The 22,016-nt window shown below is 40.7% G+C and overlaps 1 protein-coding gene across 6 annotated transcripts in view; it reads left to right on the top strand.

Annotated features, from left to right (window-relative positions):
• ATXN10 (ataxin 10) overlaps nt 1–22,016 on the top strand; it is a 155,580-nt gene that overhangs the window by 38,518 nt on the left and 95,046 nt on the right. For all 6 annotated transcript variants that reach the window (XM_006127756.5, XM_089770309.1, XM_075900001.2 and 3 more), the window contains exon 4: nt 20,628–20,724. In XM_006127756.5, the coding sequence (XP_006127818.3) occupies nt 20,628–20,724 (97 nt within the window). The remainder of the gene's footprint in view (nt 1–20,627; nt 20,725–22,016) is intronic.

Raw genomic sequence — 22,016 nt, forward strand, 5'->3', positions numbered from 1 at the left:
TCCATATAAACAGCAAGTATCTCCCCATATGACTGTGTGGCTTTTAAGTATTTGATTGTAGTGCAAGTACCAGTAAAAGAGGATACAGTTGTATCGGCTCATATTCAATGAGAACTTAAGCAAAATTACCCTCCTTAGGTTATTGTTACTTCCCACAGAAATTCCTCTTATGTATTAGCAGTAGTCTCATCGTGGGGTCTTGGAAAGAACTTTTTTTTGTGAGCAAATCCTTTAAGCTGTCTGAATTGCAGATTTATTCCTTGAGTCACAAAACTTATGTCCTAATTTTCATAGCCGAGAGAGGGATGGTGGGTGTGATGTATAAAATGTTTCCATTCTATTTGTGTTAGTGTCAAATATGATGTGTTAACAGCTGAGTAAATCAGCTGTGTGTGTGTGTGTGTGTGTGTGTGTTTAGTATTTAGGGTGATGAAGTTGGGGAAAGGTTATTGACTGATGAGATTATTTTCATTGTCTTTCCCTTTTGTTTTTGTTCTTGGGGTTTCCTTTTGCCTAGTGGTAATAAAGTTAAGTTACTTATAACTGAAGTAAATGCAGAGCTTTTAGTGGCATAGTAAAATGACAGCCCTAATTTTAAGGATTGCCTATTTCAACGTGTGATCTTTCCTTTTTCTATCTAGACTTTTTGGACAGGGGATTGATGCCACTATTTCACTATTACTGTTAAAGCAAAAAACTATAATTACATTGTCAAAATAATATTTATGGTATAATTTTCAGGGAATAACTGTGGGAGTGTGATGAATATATTATACTCATCAAAATTTTATGTAAACATCATGAGTTTTTTATTTTGAGTTTTTGGTATTGTGTTTGGCCTTCTTGCTTTTCCAGTCTGTAAAAATAAATTTGGGATTTTCTTGGCCTTTGTAACATTTGCAGTGTATATCCTTTAAAAATCAGTTGATAAACTATCTGGTCAAAATAAACTGCTATTTGCACTTGTGTTTCTTATTTCCACAGTTATACTGCTTCAAAAAACCTCTTTAAAGCACTTCCTCCCTCTAATTATGGTATTATGATTCAGTGCATTATTTATAACTTGATTGATAGATTAATATGTTTGTTTTAAACCATTGTTTAATTTTTTGTGCTGGTGTTTTGAAATATAAATTGAAAGTGATTTTTAGTGCTTTTTAGAGGTGACAGATTAGCAGTTCCTGGGTGCACCTGGAGTAAAAAAAAACAACCTTGTACTAGTTTTCCAGCAAAAGTAAAACTACACCTGAGCTAACAGTAGTATAAGCACTGCTGCATACAAGGCTCAAGCACGCTTACTGTTAGTTCATAACAATTTAGCATGTTTTCACTATAGTAACAATACTTCAATCTTGGTTGTACTGCTGCTCCCACTGTTGCTAGTACTAGAACAGCTGCACTGTCTGTAGGAAAAGAGGGGGAGACCTTTCTGGAGACTGAAATGTTCAGTTTATTCACAGAACATCTGCAGAAAGGAATACAACAGTGACAACATCACTGCAGTTACGTATCAGTCTCTGAAGGTCAGGATACAATCTATAAGGATGAGTTTCGTTTTCATGCTCATTCACAACTTGATCGCAACCTCATTAATATCAGTGGAAGACCCATTGATGTCAGTGAGTTCTGGATGAGGTCTTTAAACCTGGGCCTGTCTCTTGAGATTGTCTCCTTACCCACGCTTTGCAGTTCTGATGCCCACTTCAGTTTTCATCAAAGAACTGGACCAATGCCATCAGCATGTGACAGAATATGTATTTAACTAAACTCGGAGCTTGTGCAAATTGAATGTTGCAGCTCCCTCCAAAGCACTTCTGCTTCAGGTCCTGGCTAGATGACTACGATGGTCTCAAAAGAGTGGGTAATATTCTAAATCAGTTGTTTTCAGCCTTTGATTCATGAGCTACTGGGGAATCCACAGCCAATGTCTAAGATTTCCATGGGTCCACATTCCATTTGATATTTTTTAGGAGTCCACACGTGAAAAAAGGATGGAAACCATTGATGTAATTATATGTGATGGTGTGTGCAGGCACAGCTAACCATGTTTCACTGCTCTTTCTTGCCTGGAAAAAAAGATTTTTGACTTAATCCATGCTCTGCAATGTTAGTAAATTAAGCTTTGTGTAATGTCCAGCAGTGACTGCAGTGTTGACTAGATGCTAAGATTATTGTTTTCAGTGTGATGCATCTGTGTTAACGCACATGGCTTGGGTTTCTACTTCAGTGTCAATATGGGAACTTGATTGAAGCCTTACTTTTTCTTTTCATTTCACAACAGCTAAATCAGATGTGAGCTTCTTACCTGCCAACATTTACTCTATCTGAGGCAGCGGGGGGGAGAGAAGGGATCTGGCGGGAGCCATTTGCATGTATCACAGGCTGCAGCGGGGGAGAGGGGAAAAGTGAAGAAGGGTACCTGGCTCCATGGGAGCTGGTGCTTGTGGGGAGCCAACTTAAAAGCTGGCTCCCCCTGAGCACTGGCTCCTGCCTACCAGTATCAGAGGCAGCAGCTTGTGGGGAGCCAGCTTAACAGTCGGCTTCCAATGCACACTGGCTCAGCAGTTACACATTTTTTAAAAAAGCATTGCTTTTTAACATCCCTAATGTGGAGAATATGTAAAGCTCCTCGAATGAGAAGTTACTTGTGATTGTGCACAAATGGAAGATGGTATATATATATTTTTGGACGTGTTGTATGCGTCAGGATGACAGACTATAAAACTCCACTCATTTTTCATTCTAATTAATAATTCATGAACTTTGGGCCAGATATTGCCCAGAGAGGTATACCAGTGTGAATCCATTTACTTAAGTAGATTTGCACGGCTGTAGCAGGGAGCAGATTTTGAAACAGTGCCTTGAAAACCTAGTTTGGAGTCACAGTGGATGACAAATTCATAATTTAGTGTACTATTTGGGATATTTTAATCTCCAATAACATAGTTTCTGTCCTACATAGGAAAATTATTTTTAATCTCTGTGCCAGAAGGTGGTGAGGCTTTGAGTTGGTATTAATTACACATAGGATGAATTTTGAAAAGGAAATTGGGTTGTTAAAAGGTCTCAAGTTCCTTCCTGTGCACCTGGTTCAGATGAAGCCCTAGAACATGACAATAAAGCAATAAAAATTATGCCCAGAAATGTTCATTCTGGTTTTTCCTGAAAACTTCACAATTTCATTGAATTTTTGAATGAGCCATTAAGTGTAGGTGGGATGACTTCCCTCAAAAATAACCAACCACCCTCTAGACTTGGTGTATGTTGTTAAATGCCAACATACACCAGAAAAAATTCTGTTTTAAAGATACAGAATGAGCTTACTTGCACTGGCACCCTTTTGTATATGATAGACTGGACTCATTAAAATCATGATGAAAGTAATTGTCACACCGCTCAAAGTGGTAGCTGAACATATACTTTGGATCATGACTTGCAGGAAGCTGTCAAACCCCCAAAACTATCCAAAGCTCCATCAATGTGTGGGCTCCGATAAAGAACAGAGTAAAGGTGTGCTTGAGTGCAGAGAAATCAGAATGCAAATACCAGGGACAATTGTAGTGGTAATTGCAGCTAGGACATTGTTTGGTCGTCTCTTGGTTGTGTCCAGCTCTAAGTGTAATGTTGCTGTATGAAACTCTTTGGGAAAAGTATCAGTTCTTTGTGGTCTCTTGAATGTGATGGAACAATGCAAAAGGTCTAGGCAAAAAGCAAACTGTCTCGTATGGTCTTCCAGAGCTGGCATCTACTGATTCCCATAGGAATCATAATTAGTGTAGTTAAGATAGAAGCTGCAAACACTAGCTGATTTTTGTCCAAACACTTCATTTGAGGCACAGAGACAATACTGGACTTACGATGAAGTCCACCTTGTGTTTGATGCACATGCTAAGGAATCCATTACAAATGTAACCAGAAAGAAAATGCCATGACAGTGATTTTTTTTATTGTATAGGTGCAATAACACCATATATGTCTCCAGTGTCACAGTAAAGAAACTTCTATCTCAGACTCTTATGAAAGATAAGTTAACCACATACCTTGCAGCAAAAATACTCCAAGAATGTCGTCATTGCATGGCATAATGAAGCTGCTGCCTCATGCTCTTTGGTGGAGTTTCTTTATGGTTCCATACTGATGCTAAATTTATTTTGCATGCCATCAATTCCAAAGAGAGGTGCTACTAAATTCCAGATTTTTGCACAAGACAGAGATGTTCTAGTGCTCTGTGAGATACTTCCCAAGAGTTCAGCAAGTAGGGTTCCTAGGTGTCCGGTATTGACATGCACAGTACAGTATTTTCACCTTCTGTCCGATTTTAAAAATAAATAAATAAATAAAATAAATCAGAAAATACTGGACACCTAAAATGTCTGGTATTTTCTGATTTCCCCCCCCCCCCCCCCGCCAGGAGGCGAAAATACCAGACACCTGGCAATCTTACCACACTTGGCAACCAGCCCTAGCCCCCGTTCCCTCCCTTCCCGTTCCCTCCACTTACCTGGTTTTGCAGGGAAGCTGTCTTCTGGCACGGAGGAAGAAAACAAGATGGCTTCCGGCAAAAAAGCCCCAAAAGCCTTAAAGGGGCCATGCTGGGTTGGGTTTTTTGTATGTTTAAACTTTTTTGCATAATAATTGTCAGGGTCCTTTTTTTTTCCCCTCAACTTTGGTCTCTCCTTTTGGGGGGGGAGGGGTTGGGGGGGAGTTGGTATTTTTGGTTAAACCATCTGGCAACCCTATGAGAGAGACTGTGATTTTGTGCCTGCTGCTGAGGTACAGACCTTTGTTTATCCCTCAGAGATGTGTTTCTACTACTCACATTTTTAAAGGCTGCTGTACTGCCAGTTTTCAGTTTTCCTCACTCCTTTTAGGATGTGACACTACTGGAAGGTGGTCTGGGTAAACAAATTATCTGAACTGGAAAGCATTTGATTTAAGTATCTGAAGACACTGCATGCTCTGACGGTGCCTGGAACAGCTGATAGGGTTATAAACTCAACCTATGAATGCCATTTATCGTTTGACGATCAACATTACTACACTTCCACTGTTACACTTCTTGGAAAATATCCACCATTGTAAAGGTGAAGAAAAATTGCTACAGACAAGAGCTGCGTCTACACTGGCACCTTTTTCCGGAAATGCTTAAAACGGAACAGTTTTCCGTTGTAAGTTTTTCCGGAAAAAGAGCGTCTACATTGGCAGGATGCTTTTCCGGAAAAGCCCTTTTCCCGGAAAAGCTTCCGTGGCCAATGTAGATGCGCTTTTCCGGAAAAAAGCCCCGATTGCGAAAATGACGATCGGGGCTTTTTTCCGGAAAACACTACTGTGCTGTCTACACTGGCCCTTTTCTGGAACAGTTTTCCGGAAAAAGGACTTTTGCCCGAGCAGGAGCAGCATAGTTTTTCCGGAAAAGCAGCTGATTTCTTACAGTAAATCGTCACTGCTTTTCCGGAAATTCAAGGGGCCAGTGTAGACAGCTCGCAGCTTATTCCGGAAAAGCGGCTGCTTTTCTGGAATAAGTGGCCCAGTGTAGATACAGCCAAGGGGTGCATTTATACCTGTTACTAAGTTGGCAAATTGTAAAGCACTGAAATGACTCGGAGGTGGTTGAGCATATCCTCAACTGTTTTCTTCTGGGTGGGTTTTTGAAGATGTACTCTTCACACCAGTTACACCTGAATTGCCATGTGCTTTTGAATCCACCCTTCAGTTAATTGTATCCAATGACCAGATGCTTACTGCCCTTCAAATGTGTGACCAGCAAGCAGCCTGCCCCTTAAAGAGATATGGGACTGCTGCATGGATCAGTATGACAACGTGTCTAGCAGTGATACCTGAGACAACAATGCTGATGATGAGTTTGATAAATGTTTTCTCTCTGATATATCAAGACTAATTTGCCTAGGATTACCAAAGATCAATGTCTTTTTTTTAAATGTAAGCTATGTATCCCTATTAAAGTGTAGCTTAAAAAATATAGAATTAAAAAAACCCTTAATTGTATAGCTATATAATTGTTCCAGGTGTGTCAAATTTGGTGCCGTGTGTGTAGGGGAAGGGAGTAGTATTTAAAAGCAAACTTGACTATTTGTGATGGCATTGTATTACCAAAATTTCTACCAGTGGTAGGACCTGGAGCTGGGAGGGCAGCAAGTCCCCTCCCTGCCCCATGGCAGAAGTTGACATGATTGAAAATACGAGTCTTTAGATTTTTATGAATCGAATGACACTTCCCTTACCTTTTTGTGGCATTGAGTTACCCAAACAACAGGATTTTATTTGATCCTGCTTTCAGACTATTTTCTGTTTTGCTGTATTACTTTTCCAACAGAAGGCGGGGTAATTAAAGTTACCCATGACTACCAGGACTTCTGTGTAGGCTATTTCTGTTGTTTTCTTGCAATTTTTATCTTCACCCTACAACTTTCAGCTGGTCTTCCTCTCATCTCTTTCTGGATTTCCAAATGTGTATATTTTCTGATATCTGCCAGGAGAGGCTAGCTGGAGGGGGAAGGAAAAATTCTGAGGGTTGGATTTGCACAGTGGTGAGCTGGTGCTAGCTAGAAAACACCAATTCAAACCTCCCAACTTTTGTGAATGGATTTGCAGGTACCTCTGATACGCCTCATTTAAACAAACTGGGTGTGCCAGTTATTCATTGTTTGGAGTCACTGAAATGTTTAGTACTAAATCTGTTCCCTAGCTGTGCTTGCAGTAAGGGTTTGATCTTATGAGTGGTTGAATGCCTTCAATTCATCTCAGAATTATATTCTAAGTAGGTATGCCAGTTAACAGGGCTGTGATTTAAGGAAGATGTGTGGATGTATAACTGTGAAACCTTTTTTTTTTTTTTTTTTTTTTTTTTTTTTTTTTTTTTTTGGTTTGGTAATGGATAATTTAAAAAGCAAACTGTTTTTGGTAGTCATTTTTGTTCATCTATCCACATCAAATCAATGTTAATATTACACATCCATAATTTAAAATATTATTAGTAAATATTTATATTACAGTTGTGCTGTATGCAAATAACTAAATATGGGCTTTCAACAGAAGTAATCCCAGACAGAAAATAAAATAATTAATACATCTTGTTGGTCAATGTTATTTTTTAGTCAATTAACTGTTTAAATATGAAAAATAAACATTAAATTATTTGAAATTAGCTTAAGTGAATTAATTGCATGCATTATGCCACCAACAATAAAGGATGGGAAACGGTTGATCCTGATTGGCATTCTACTTGTTTATCTAATTTTCTGATCCATGCTCAGCTCTGTAGTGTATAAGTAGTGTGTTATGGTTTCAAAGTATGAATGAAACACGGTGGTTGGTCAATCCTCTTAATTATTTTTCTTGATTTCTTGGCATGACTGAAATCCAGGTTGAGACCGCTGATTTCATGAGCAAATTTTTAAAGAGATATTCTTGACTGGATGTACACTCAATTTTTTTGTTGAGTAAAGAAGAAGCTTTTAAATATTCTAATATGAATAACAAGTCTATAAATATATACAAAAGCATTTGCAAGCTTGGTGCAAAGTTAAGTGCATGCATGAGAGTAATCCCAGGAATGCAGTTCCACTACTTAGAAGGATGATGTTCCCCGAAAATAGTCTCCGATACAGAACATCGGAAGAAAATTTTTTTTTAAAGAGAAAAATGTGATTTTAAAATACCAGAGATACAGTATATAATAACTTTGTCAACACTGAAAACCCCAAATGCTTTTCTCTTATCTTTTTTGTTAGGGTTGTACAACATTAATTTTGTGGGATCTAGAAGCTTGCTGGAGAGCAGACTCTTAGGTTAGAAAATAGTTGTTTTTAAATCTAGCCTTATGAAATCTTGAAGGTACTTAATTGACATTAGATTGAACCATTGTGAACTTATTTGTCTCTTTCCAGTTAATGTTAAGTATATTTGTCTTCTATTGATTGATTCCAGCTTTTTAAAAATCACTTGCAATTTAATACTTTAAAATTAAGGGCAAATTTCCCTTTTTGTAAGATTAAAATTAATTGTTGTAATAAAAATGTGATATTCAGCCCAGCTGTTGCTTTTTTAGTTGCATGACTGTTATCCAGACACTGTACATGTTAGGGATGTGAACAAGTAGTTGATTGCCTGATAAGTCTAGGCTTACTGAATGAGTAGTTTGAGTTGATTACTTGCATTTCCCCCCCACCCACACCTTGCTGCCTCTGGGAGGAAGCAGGAGCCGGTGCTGGGGAGAGCTGGCTAAAAAAGCTGTCCTCCCCCGTATTCCCCTGCATTGTCTCTGTGATGACACCTATTCCCCCCTCCCCACACTGCTGCTTCTGTCAGAGACAGCAGTGTGAGGCAGGGGGTGGAGAGGATGCTGCGAAGCAGGCTTGCTGTGAGCAGAGGCTGCTCTGCATCACACTTGTCTGTTGCCTCCCCTGCCCCCTTGTGCTGCTGCTGCTGCTGGGTGGGGACAGTGGCAACAAGGAGACTGTTGTGGAGGGAACTGGCTTTTATACCAGCTCCCCCAGGGCCGGTTCCTGCTTTCTCCCTCCCCCGCCCCCGCCATATAGAGGCAGCAAGGCAGGTGGAGGGAGAGGGATGTGAGAAGTCAAGTAGTCAATTTGATGACCTGATAAGTCTAGGCTTATTGGGTAGTTGACTACTTACTTACATCGCTAACACATACAGTGTCTTACTACATTTAAAATGCAGAGCCGCAGCAGGGGTAGGTCCCGGGCTGGGCTCAGCCTCGGCTTGCATTGGGTCAGAGACCACTTTGGCTCTGCATTTTAAATGTAATAAGACCTGGGCTGCTTGCATGCCCCTGGACTGTGTGCCTTCTCTTATCAACGAATCGTGTAATCGATTCAAACTGTATTGACTACATGATTAGCCAGTTATCTACTTCTTAACATCCTTAATACATATATTCTGTCCATACAGTGCAAAAGTAAAAACTTAACATGAAAACTTCACTTTCCTCTTGGGGCAAGAGGGACATCTGTTAAGCTCAAAAATTTTTATATTCCACAGATGGTAGAAATTATTCAATATTCTGCATTGCAGCAAGTGCGGTGTAATCAGTGAAGAAGAGTAACCAGTTGCTGTCCATTCATTTCATTTGTAGAAATAGAACGTTAAGCACTTACGTATTTTATAAATTGAAATGACAGGGCCCACATATGTATTGTACATTTAATCTGAGTAGTTTAGACAGTTTTCCAAGGAAAATACATTTTCATCAATATTTGTGGTATGATTCATGGTGGTGAAAAAGCAAATAACATTTTATGACTGGAAGTTGCTCTAACTTGCAGCCACAAGGGAACAAGTCAATAACCAAATGACCGTGGTGGAAACTAACATTTACTTAACAGTAGAGAGATATACCTTATGCAGTATTCTCAGGTCAGATTTTGCAGCCATGGCAACTTGTCACTGAAAATGCTACCAGAAAGTCGCGAGTAGGCTAACTAAAAGTTCATATCTATTCCCATTTTAAAAGTTAACAGGGAACTAAAATTAATGGTAGAACTAAGATCAAGGGATTCAGATTCAATATTTAGTATTGACTCACAATCACTTTCTTTACTGGAAAAACTTAAAAAACAATGACTAGTCTAGTAGCATCTTAAAAACTAACAAAACATATAGATGGTATCATGAGCTTTCATGGGCACAACCTAACTCTGTAAAGTAGAAGAAAGCAACATATTATAATTACTTTTTCTTGGATAGCTAATCATAAACCAATAAATACATGTTAACACTACTATTATATGACATGGTCTGGGGCTGCACTGTCTGGCTCCAGTGATGCTACTGGGGCCTGGGGCCAAGGTTTGGGGGGAGAGGGGGAGGTGAAGGAGCAGTGGGGCTATTTACTTGGGTAACATGGGGAGTCCTGTCCCCAGTTAGCCACTCGCTTGGTGGTGTAGCTGCCCCAAGTGGTCTCTGCATTATAGCTGTCCCCTGCACTTGCTGCCCCCAGTGGTGACTTTGAATATAGCATCCATCTACTCAGCTCCTCTCCTCCCCTCCCCCCCATGTTATGGAAAACAATTGAATTCCAGGCACATCCTGTTTTCTGGCACAACTAAACTCAGACCTTGCTTTAAGTTAGGAAATGAGGAAGCTGCATACCAAATTTGGTGGTCTTAGCTTTTATCATTTAGGACAAGTTCTTGCACAAATGAACTCTCACTCATAGACAGATGCACACATTTCTAATATATAAAGGAAGAAACCTGTAGTGTAGCATATTTGCAAATAACTGACCAAATATTCTGATGTGTATCTCAATAGATTAAGGAGGTAAAAGGTGTCTCAATTTGCCCTGAAGTTATACTTCTTCAGCTGTTAACTACAGTCAGTTTTTTCCAAGCAATTAAAAATGATTGAGTACCCATTCTCTACAAATAAGGCCATTTCATGGCATGCTAAGTTGTAACAGTTAGTTATTCTGAAAGTACTTATTAATATGTTGATCTACCAGGAAGTAGCCTCCATTTGTATACAGTTGACATAAAATAGTAACGTTTTTCAAACTATTATTACAAATGTGGTGACCAGTGTGCTGTTTGAAAGAAAATGTGTATACACTGGAGAACTGGTTTAAAATATTTTAAGTAAAACTGCACTCCATTTTGAACAAAAATAATCTTTGATGTCCGAGTAAGAGCTGCTACTTTGTTATTTAGTTTGAGTAAAACTTGTTGGAAATGTTACCAACTTGTGGTGCTAAAGGAAACCAATCTAGTATACAAGTTAATATTTTTAAAGGTAATGGATGAAATCGTGGCTCCTTGGAAGTTAATGGAAATAAAACATGCATTGACTTTAGTCAGGCCACATTTCACCTAATACAGGAACTGATCCTTCAGTGAGCTCCATATGGAAGCAGTTAACTGTGGGGGGTCTGGACCACAAATGTGTTTTGTATAGCTCCCAGCACAATGGCATGCCTGGGTGCTAGCTAGGCCTATGAATGCTACTGTGATAGAAACATAAAATAATGCACTCTTGCTAGAGTTTGATTAACTGTGTATGTGATCATAGAGTCCTCAAGCAGATGACCAAAGTGGCGATGTCAGAGGGGGCTTGGACAGCTAGAGTACATTTGAGAAAATTGAAATTTAACCACTGCAGAAGTTTACCAAGGATTGTGGTGGATTCATCATCAGTGGTGGGGTTGCCAGGTGTCCGGTTTTTGCCCAGACTATCTGTTACTCGGGTCCTCCGTCCAGTACAAAAAAACCCCAGAAAATACCAGACATGTGAAATGTCTGATATTTCCTTTTTCCCTAGGATGGAAGCCTGGTGGGGACAATTTTCCCCTGCTGCATCTGGTGGGGGCAGGGGAGTGAGGCGCATGGGGCCTTCTTTTGCTTAATTCCCCCCCTTTTTGGGGGGGGGCTCAAACTTTGCCCCCCCTTTTTTCTCAAATTTTTCCGTGGTGTGTGTGGTTTTTTTTTTTTTTGTGGGGGGGGGGTGGGAGGGGAGAAGAGTGTTCAGAATCTTTTGTTAAACCATCTGTCAGCCCTAATCATGGCAATTTTAAAATGTAAGGTTGTATGATTGCTCTGATTCAGTCATGAATGTAATTCAGAGAAGTCCTATGGTCTATCTTACACATTAGGTCAGACTAGATATTAGTTATCCCTTCTGGCTTTATAATGTATGAAAAACATGATGATGAGGAGGAATCTGGTATATAATCAGAAATATCTTCACACAGATGGTGTGGAACTACTGCAGAAGATAGATTGTGTGCTGAGTCCTGACAACTAGTGTACCCTCTAAGCTGTGCCCCACCCAGTCAGTCAGCGCCCTGTAAGGAGCCCTGAGCCTCTCACTGGGCGGGCCTGATTAATCACCTATGAAGCTGTGGTGCTGCGCACCTTGGAGCGGCTGCTGACAACATGTCCAGATATAAATGTTCACTAGAAAAGGAAGGGTTCGATGTTATGGTTATACCTAATTTGATTGCCGTGTTCTCCAAAGAGGAGATTTCTATAGAAACTAGGAAGTTTTCCAGAAAGAATGCAGTGTCATCATGAAATTTTTGCATATTGCTGAGTCTTTGCATCTGCAAGAGCATATTCTCCATTTATAGGAACGTTTAAATCACAAAGGAAAAAAGTCTTTTCTGAAAATAGGATTTATCCATGTATCAAAAGTGACAATTGGTACATGTAATTTCATAGTGGTTGACCATCAGGTTAAAAATAGTCTCATTGACCACACACATGGTTAGGTTTTTAAAATTAAAATTTAGCTATACCCACAGCCACACATTTTTTTGTTGTTAAAGACGATGCCTGTGGACACCAGAGTTTGTGGGAGGAGCTGAAGCCCTTCTCAAGTATATTGCTGTTAGGAAAAGACTGTGATTTATAATTTTAATGTTTTTTGCATTAGCTAGCATTTTGGAAAAACTACTAAAGTAACTGGAAACAGAGTGGAGGTTTATTTTTAGTGGTCTGAAGGGCCATTAGTTTTCAGGAAAACGTGAAATATACTTTGTTTTTGTAAAAGCCTATGGTTTATTGCAGTGGTTGTGAAAGTGTGGGCTATGGCCCACCAGTGGTCCGCGATCATCTTGCAGGTGGATCGTGGTCTTGGGACTTACCCCCTTTACCACGCAGTAGGAAGCTGCACTGCTACTCCAGCCTTGCGGTTTTCTCCCCTCCCCCTACATGATTGGAGTGCCAGCAATGGCTTCTTGCTGTGGGAGAGGGATGAGCCCTGAGCCTGGTGGGCCAGATCTGGCTCGCAGGGACAGGAAGCGGCTCAATGTGCCCCCACTCTCTCTTCCCACACCTGGGAGAATGGCAATACATGAAACTGCTTGCCTGGAGGCTTTCTCTTTGGCCACCATTTTGGCCAATGGGAGCATATGGGAGCGGGAGGGGACTGTGTAGGAGCATATGGATGTGTGGAGCCAGGTAAGTGCTTACCAACCTACTCATACCCAGTCCCTTCACAAACCTATTAGCAATAGTAGGCGATTTATCTTCTCCCTAGCCTCTTTTTTGTTAGAGAGAGAGAGAGAGACAGCACACACACAGTACAAGTATGTAACCAAATAGCTAGTTTTTCTCATATGTTCCCAGTTCCAGAATTACTGAGTTGAAAAAAAAACACAAAACCTGGTAATACCATATACTAGTGTACCAAACATACTTTACATCTGTTTGATCTTGTACCATGGTGATTTCTAGAGCTCACAACACATGTTTGTCATTTCAGATGTAGTGTGACCTTAAACTGTTTTCATATGACCAGAAGAGCGCTTGATGCTGCTAAAGATGAGCTTTAGAAGTGATAAATATAACTTACAAAGCTTCTTTTGCCCACCAGTACTAAAAAGGTTCATATAACTATAATATTTCTTAGTGGTGGTATTATGCCAGCTAAATGTATTAGCCATGTTTCTAGATTCTCAGATATTGTAAGAGAAATTTAAGTACTAGCTGTTGACCTAGTGTATTTAGACGGCTTGATATCTGTCTTTCAGATGAAACATCAATGGTATTTCTGTCATTCTGTGGTTTTTAAAGTCCAGCATTTTCACATAGCATGCCTATTAAACCCAGTTCCATGGCTGGATTTCAAAAGGGGTAATTACATTTTTGCCTGATGAAAATCCCCCATTAGTTTAAATTGGAGAGGTTATAGTATTCTTTACTTGCTGTGTTTAAACTGTGTTAAATTGCTGGTAACAGTCCTGACCCCACAGCCATAGTTACAATTTTGAATAATCGTTACTTTGAGTAGTTCTACTGACTTCAGTGTTAACATAAATACAGTATTTTAGTGTAGTCAATGGGAATACTCATGTGAGTGTGCATTATTTTTTTTTTTATTAAAAATTTGCAGGTCCAGAGCTTCTCATTTTGCTGCATGGCTATAAAAAATGGCATCAGCATAATCCACTTTTCAGCTACTTATGTGTGTTCCATGTCATTGCTGCTTATTTTACTAGTTAAAATACATTTTTACCAGTACTGATTACTTTTTTAGCTCATACATAAAATGTGATCGGTGCATCAGCTGCGTTCTTCCATATTGCTATTTAGTCTATAATGGTCAAAAAGAAACAAAATACCAATGGGATACATTGCCACATGCCTTCATTAAAAGATCAGAGTGCAACAGAATAACTTCATATGTTCCTTAGAGTAGTATCTCTTAGCACAGTATTGTCTGACTTTACTAAGAGATTTGCAAATGTTTTCCCAATATCCATCTTCTTGGTGCCTTCTGCTAGCAGAGAAGCACTCCCATGTAATTTCTCCTAGAAGAGCAGTACTTCCATGCTTGTGTTACTCTGGCAAAGTTCTGACTTCATCTGGCTTACTTCCTGCGGATGTGAGAAATAGAAACTTAATGCTGGGCAGAAAATAAAAAGTGGAGGAAAAGAGCAGGATAAAGATTTAAAATTTAGTTCAATGAGAACTTGTTTAAAAATGCATTACAAAATAAATACACAAATTTTAGGCATTAAAAGTAATACTACTATTCCTTAAGCCCAAGTGACTATTTTAGGCTTGCTTTTTCTTTGTTCCCAAGGAGAGATATGCCCAGACTTCTATAGTAAATCTGGTTGCCAGGTGAAACAGCATCTTTTAAAGGGATCAGCGCGGCAGCCATGTACATTTAAATGAAGCGGCGATTATTTAAATCGCCGCTTCATTTTCCTATGCTTGGTAGCCTAATTTACATGCCTCTGGCGACAGAGGCATGTAGTCTAGACGTACCCATACTCTTTACCTGTACTGAGTGCCCACATAGGCTGTGCTGGGAAGGGTATACACCGTGCGCAGGCATTTACTCATATTCAGGCCGCCCTTTTTTGTGAAGGAAGGCAGTGCTACCATTTCAGGGACAGTCTCCAGAGTTCTTGGTATCACAAGTAATACTGGGAACTACCTTGCTGTGTGTTGCTGGCACTGTATGCTGCCTTTACGCATTCTGTGATCACAGCTGCTGGTCATCTCTCGCATCTGTCAAACATCATTGAAGACATGGAGAAAGTCCATGATTATAAGACTTTGCTCCTGCTTTCAGGACAAATGTTCATGTTGTCCATTGCCAGGCACTGAATGGAACGAATCCATTAAAATTTGAGATATGGAAGATGGCTAACCAAGAAGGCAAATAAAAATCTGGTAGGGTCCAATATTGAATTCCAAGATTGCAATGATACACACGAGTGGACTGCTGCTTCTCATCCCAGAGAACAGGTACTGTGTGGTATGACCACATATTTTTGGAAATCTAGAATGACAAACAGCTACAGAACTTCCAAATGAGAGAGCTTCATGAGTTGTGCAAGTGTCAGACCACTCATATATTTTTTTTAAACCCATACCTCTGCAGAAATGGGTGGCTATTGCCCTTTGGAGGTGGCAATACCTGCCAACTGCCAGGTTGGGTGTAAACTAGTTCAGGGTTTGGAAGTCAGATGTTGCAGCAGTAGTTGTACAGATTTGCCATGCTATCCTTATTTTTTTATTCCTGCGGGTTGTTGCCATGACCAAAGTCTGTGAAATTGTAGTGTGATTTCAAAAACGAGATTTCTCAAGTGTGCTGGGGCCATTTAAGGAACCCATATCCCAATTTTTCCCCCACTGAAAGGGGCCAGTGAATTCATGAACTGAAAAACATTACTATTCACTTGCTCTCCAAGGTTTGGAGTGGACCAGAGGGATTCGTTTGTGAACACCAACACTGCAAACATATGAAAGTTCTTAATGCCAGATTACTCCAGAGATCAGGATTATCGCACTGAGTGGAGAAAGGGCCCCTGGAAATTGTGGATCTGCATGGTGTATCTGTTCCCACATTTATTTTGTTAGGAGTGAGTCATAAAGCCATACCCTGATATTGCTACTCCAAAGAAAATTGAATTTCAGCTGCAGAAAGGTGGTGGAGTGTGCCTTCAGATATCTGAATGTGTTGGTGAAGCCTGTGTGCCTGTCTAGATGCCAGGGTAGCCAATGTGTTTTACATTATTCTAGAGGACAGCTCTACTTTTCAAAGCTTGTACAAGCACCCAGGTGCCGTACTACTTCTGGTTCTTGATGGCCAAGGGAAATTTGTGATGCCATGTGCTTGCATATTGTAACTTCAGAAGGCGACTTGAGATTGTTCCAAGAGACAGTATTGTGAGACTGCATGGTGCTGCTGGAGAAGCTCAATAGAGTATTCCCAGATACTTGTGTTGCAAAATTTCTGTGGGTTTTGATCCCCAGCAGCTGATGCTAATGTATTAACTGAAAGTAGACTTTTGGGTCAGGGCTTTGAAATTAACACTCTTGCATATGGTTTTTGGCTGTGTACATGCTGTTTAATGCCATCATTGAATACTGTTGGTTATAAGTTAACAGCTCTGTTTTAGAGTGCTTTGTTAAAATAACCGAAATTAAAAATAGAGTAAAGTTTTGAAAGGGCTTTTCACACATCATCTTTCCTGTGTTTTGTGACACTGTTGCTCGCAGAATTTGTCAGGAGCTATGCATGAATACTCCCAAGTTTGCATGTGGTGACTGGTGGGACTGAGGAGTTGTAAAAGCATTCAGGTATAGTTAGTGTTGGTTTACTTTTGTTTCTTTTGTTTATTAACAACTTAATTAACAATACAAAGCCATAAAGGTGCTTCAGTTAACTTTCTTCTGATTTTCACTATGGTGCTTTGGATAGCAACAGATATTTCACAGCTCAGTTAATTGACCTGAAGCTTGGAGTGAGAGAATGAATGGGAACGAAGAGAACTTTTACAGAAGGAAACTCATGGCTCTGGAAATGTATGGTTTACCACACATTTACAGAAATCAGTCATTCTGTGAATCCTGCTGACTGATTCCAAAGGTTTGGGAATTATCAAATTGCTCATACTTCGAAAGCAAGGTACACACTCAAATGAACAAGTAACTTTATTGACAGACACTTACCAAACATGTTGGGTTGTGATGGGAACAAATGATAAAAAGATCGCATTTCTTGAGAAGTGTGTAAACAGTCTCTGGACTGTCGTCCAGTCTGTGGACTGTTGAGCCCTTGCCTTTCACCTTCTAAATGCTGTGACACTGGGAAGTGGCTGTGGAATATTGGGTGGAGGAGCAACTGGGGGTGAGTGAACAGACATATTGGGATGGCTCCTGTGTGGAGTTTGGGGATCAAAGACAGGTTTCTACAGTCATACCTATTTGGGTTCTTCATTCCCCTGCTGCTTGCTCTGGGGGTTCTACATGGGAGGGAGGTGCTGGTGGAGCTGCTGGTGGAGGAGCATGTGCTGATTGTCCATCCTACTGCTCCTCAGCCAGGATAGGGGTAGGATTTGGTGTGCCAGTAGAAGCCCAGATCCTAGTTGGAGGTCACAGGGAGATCTGATCTGAAGTGCTAGTACCATGAGCAATGTGGGGAGGAACCTTAATACCTTTCAGTAAGGGTCAGATAGCAAAGGGGTGAGTGCATTATGGGAGTAGCTTTAGAGAGGTTTGTTGATACTTGTGACCTGATAGACACCCCTGGCCCCCATTCTCATTGCACTATAAAGCATCTCTGTAGTCACACCACAGCAGAGGTTTATGCATACCGACTCCCCTCTTGCGGGCAAGTGTTTGCACTTTCCTTCAGGAACATGCTTCAGATGTGGACATAGGCCACAAAACAGGTAACCACATGTAGCTGTAAGTACATATATAACTCGAGTGAAACTTGAAGGTGTTGAGTATCTTCAAGTAATTTGCCAAATGACTGTTAAAGTGGGTCATGAGTAAATTAGATTGTTTGCACAAGTTGCTTATTAAGGTTCTACCTGTACACTATATTTTCATAATCTAAAATACTTTCCCCAGCTTGCTACCTTGTCTCATGATGCAACAGATTGGTAGTTACTCTTCCCTGTAGCAAACTTGAAGTGTAGCACTGCAGTTTGTCTAGTTAGTATGAAGAAAATATGGTTGGTTCTTCTGAATAATCATGAACTGAACTTGCCATTCGTATTCCTGATTGTTTTGAGGAATTGCTCTGGTCTGTGGTGCCACACATAGTGGTGTATTTTCCCATGGCTGAAGACATTTGTAAAGGTACAAATTATGTTGTCTAGTTGTCATAATCAGGAGTGCTGACTAGCACCTGGTGACTAAGGGGTTTACTAATGTCTCCTGCACGTAATCAGGTATTGGGTGGTCAGCCAGTAACAATGCTGGTAGGACTTTCAAACTGGAAAAGAAGGGTTTATCTCTCTGTTCTTTTGTTTGAGAAGGAGAGCGGATTCTCCTATGTATTGAGGGAGGTGGGAGACTTTTCTCTATCCAAGAACGAACTTCTTACAAGATGAAAGTAGGGGAAAGTTTAGCTAGTTCCTCAGGGTTTATTGTTTTCCTTGTTTGGGGATGTGGAAATAATGTCTGAGCTTGCTAAGTGGGTTTTTTCCCCCTTCTGTAAGTAAGCTTTTAGCCCAGGGCTTTCCCCTGAGTATCTATATCAATTGATGGCTTTTCCCATCTAGCCACTTTACTATGCTTGCAACTGTAGTTTTGTTTTGATAATAAAGGATTGTTTTCTTTTCTAATTAACCGGGATTGGTTGATTATGTCCTTAGGACTCAGTACCTAGTTACAAGGAGAGAGTCCATTGTTGCTGTGGATCCCCTCTGTTTTTCCCAACTCCAAGCAAAATGGAGGTTGGGGCAGGTGGAGAGTTTTACCTTAGGGAGGAGATTTCCCAAGTGATCTCTTCCCTGGTTTTCTTGAAATTACTTGGCTGGTGGCAGTGGATCCCCCAAAATCCTACTACCTGATTTGGGGGGAGGAGGGGGGGGTTGTACCAGAGCCTGTAGAGGCAAGGTTTTGAAGTGCTCTTGCAGGCCCCCACTTCTGCATTCATCATGCCAGAGTAGGGAACAGCCTTGAAATGATGGTAGCAGTAGGATCATTTTGAGAACCCAGAATTTTAAAAGGACAAAGGTTTTTCTTTTGACTAGTTGCAAGCATAGTAAAGAGGCTAGATGGGAAGAGCCACCAATTGATATAGATACTCAGGTACTGGCTAGGTACAGGACACATTAGTTAACACCTTAGTCACTGGGTGCTGGTCAGCACTCCTGATTATGACACTAGTCCTACTAGCAGCTTCAGAATTAGTTTTGTGGCCAGTTCAGGGAATGTGCATGGACTTCTCTGTTACTGGTTAGCAGAGCTCTAGTTCCAGTAACCAAATACTGAAAAACCCCCCTCCCCAATATGGAAAACACAAAATGGCCATTGCCATGTGGCAGCCACTGCTCCTTCCTGTGTCAAACTTACTGTGCTGTATGTGTACTTCCACTGGTCATTTTTTCCAACCCGTTCCTCTGTAGTGGCTATCATTCATATTCAATAAAACTGTTAGCCAGTATTTCTTATAAAATAAATCCTCTTGTCTTACTAGAAGACTTATCTGGTGTTGCCTGGTTCCAGGGACAGCGTAGAATGGCGGGGCCATGCAGCCTGCCTGCTGGCTTCTCCCCAGAGTTGGAGTGGAGTGCAGGGAGGGAATCATACAGTCTGCCTACTGGCTTCTCCCTAAGGCTAGCCCGGAGTGTTTGGGGGCTGCAATGCACTGTGGGCAGCTGCTCACTGAAGCCATCCTGCAGTGGTAGGAACAGTGTGGCACAGTTAGTGGCTGCTCCCCAGGAGCAGCTGGGCCAGTGGCTGCTCCCGGGAGCTAAGATACTTACTCCCCTTCCCCCCATCATTGTGCAGCAGTTTAACTGTTTCTGCTATCCCACCCTTCCCTTTTTGTTTAATATGAAACAATTGCATTCCAAGCAAATACCATTGTCCTGGCATAACCAAATTCTGAGTTTGAATTATAAGAATAAGCTGCATACCAAATCTGATTGTCCTAGCTCTTACCGTTAAGGATGCGTTCTTGAACAAATGGACTCATGGTCAGGTGGATGGACACACACAGAGAGATGGACAAATGCTCTAAAATGTATAGTAGATTATGTCAATAATGTGCTTTTTGGAACTTTTTAGAACAAAATTAATTCACTGTATAAGAAGAGCAAATATGGGGAAGATGCTGATATAGTAGACTTCCGATAATCCGGCACCTTTGGGACCCAGGGGGTGCTGGATTATCGGATATGCCGGAGTATCAGGAGGTACTCCAGCAGAGGGGCTATGACTGGTCTGGGGTGGGGTTGCGGGCGGGGAACGGCGCGGTGTGGGGCCGACCAGGTGCTGGTGAGGGCCAGTGCTGCGGGACCAATCTGGCAGCACCCCAGCTGTTCTGTCCCATGTCTTCCCCAAGTCCGCCTCTGGTTAGTTTCAGCAGCGCCAGCAGCGGACTTGGGGAAGCTGCACGAGCAGCTCCAGTTGTCTGGCTGGCCGGAGCACTTCTGGGTTACAGTTGGTGCCGGACTGTTGGGAGTGCCGGACCACTGTATGCTAGACAATTGGAGTTTTACTGTAGTATGGAGAGAGATATCCATTCTGTAGCTGCATTTTAAAGCTACATAAATATTGTGTCTCTCCATCTGAAATGGATGGCTTTCATAGATAGGTATTGATGTTTGCGCAGAGTTATTAATCTTGGATCTCTCTTGGAATTGTCTTTTAACATGTGTTCTTTCCCCTCAGTTTTACGCTGTAGCCTCCAGTTTCTTGGAAACCTTGCAGCAGGAAATGGAGACTCCCAGAATAGCATTTGGAAGTGTGCTTTCCCTGATCTTTTCTTGTAAGCATTTATATGGGTTTTTCTAATGTAATCTCTTTGGTTATGTTTGAATCTTTTGCACATGATACTTGCTATTCTAGTAGTGCCATAATGATTTGAAAAATAACTTTGGGGAGAACAGATGCATTAAGACCATGTCCTATGGATGTACTTGTGTTACTCAACTACAGGGGTCAGGACCTGCAAAATCTTTTTCTAAACTGAGTAGGCTGGTTTCTTTGGAAAGAGACAGCAAGATTTGTATAAATGCTTCAATCACTGAAGTCTTGTTCAGAAACCTTTTCAGAGGAATATGCTGTAATCCTTTCTGAGGAACTAACTATGCCCAACTTCAGGTTGCTGGCACTTAAACATGATAGTGTATTGATGAGAGCAAAGGGATGGAGAAAGGTGGATTGAAAATAAAACAAAATAACCTTAGCCTCTGATGATGTTGACACACATCTGAAGTATTGCACACTTATATATGTAGATGCAATCTATATAATGGATGGGGGAAATTCCTATAGCAAGTTATAGCTTTTCAGTGACTTTTTTGTATACAGTATTATATTAGATCCGACCTGAAATATCTTTTGGCATTTGTTTGCTTTAAAAGTCTACATCAGCTGAACAGAGTTTTACAGTTTTGATTTTAAGTCATATTTATCTTGATTGACAATTTTATATTGAAATCTCCATTGACCATAGAGACTGATTTTTTTTTTTTGACTGACTTAAAATCAGAACTGTAAAGCTGGTTTAGACTTTTATTAAAAGCAAAAAAATCCCAAAAGGTATTTCAGGGCAAATCTACACTAGAAGCACTACATTGGCTCAGCTGCATTGAAGCATCTGTGCAGCTGATGCACATCTAATGAAGATGCTATATGTGGATTGGAGATTGTATTCCTGTTTGGCATAATTTACTCCATCTTTGCAGGAGGTGGAAGTTATGATGGCAGGAGAATGTCTCCCTCTAACATAGCACTGATATAGACAGTGCTAGTATCACCTGTAACTTGCATCTCCCTGGTTTTTTTCCCACACTTCTGAGTGACAAAAGTTAGATCGACTTAGGCAGTAGAGTACACTTGTCCACAGTCTCTGAATCTGTAGTTAGGCTTATGCAGGAGTCCATTTATCATTTTGATGAAAAGTGACAAACAGCACTTCTATCTACACTGCTAAAAATAGCAATGTTTTGTTCCAGCTTCAGAGCCTTCCCCATCATAGTGGAGGGTTCTGACAGGGGTGGCAATGGAGAAAGGCGTCAGAGTCTTTCGCATAAATGACTTAGCCTGAAAAATAAT

Source organism: Pelodiscus sinensis, chromosome 1 (assembly GCF_052426305.1).
Source record: "Pelodiscus sinensis isolate ZL-2025 chromosome 1, ASM5242630v1, whole genome shotgun sequence".
NCBI lineage: Eukaryota > Metazoa > Chordata > Testudines > Trionychidae > Pelodiscus > Pelodiscus sinensis.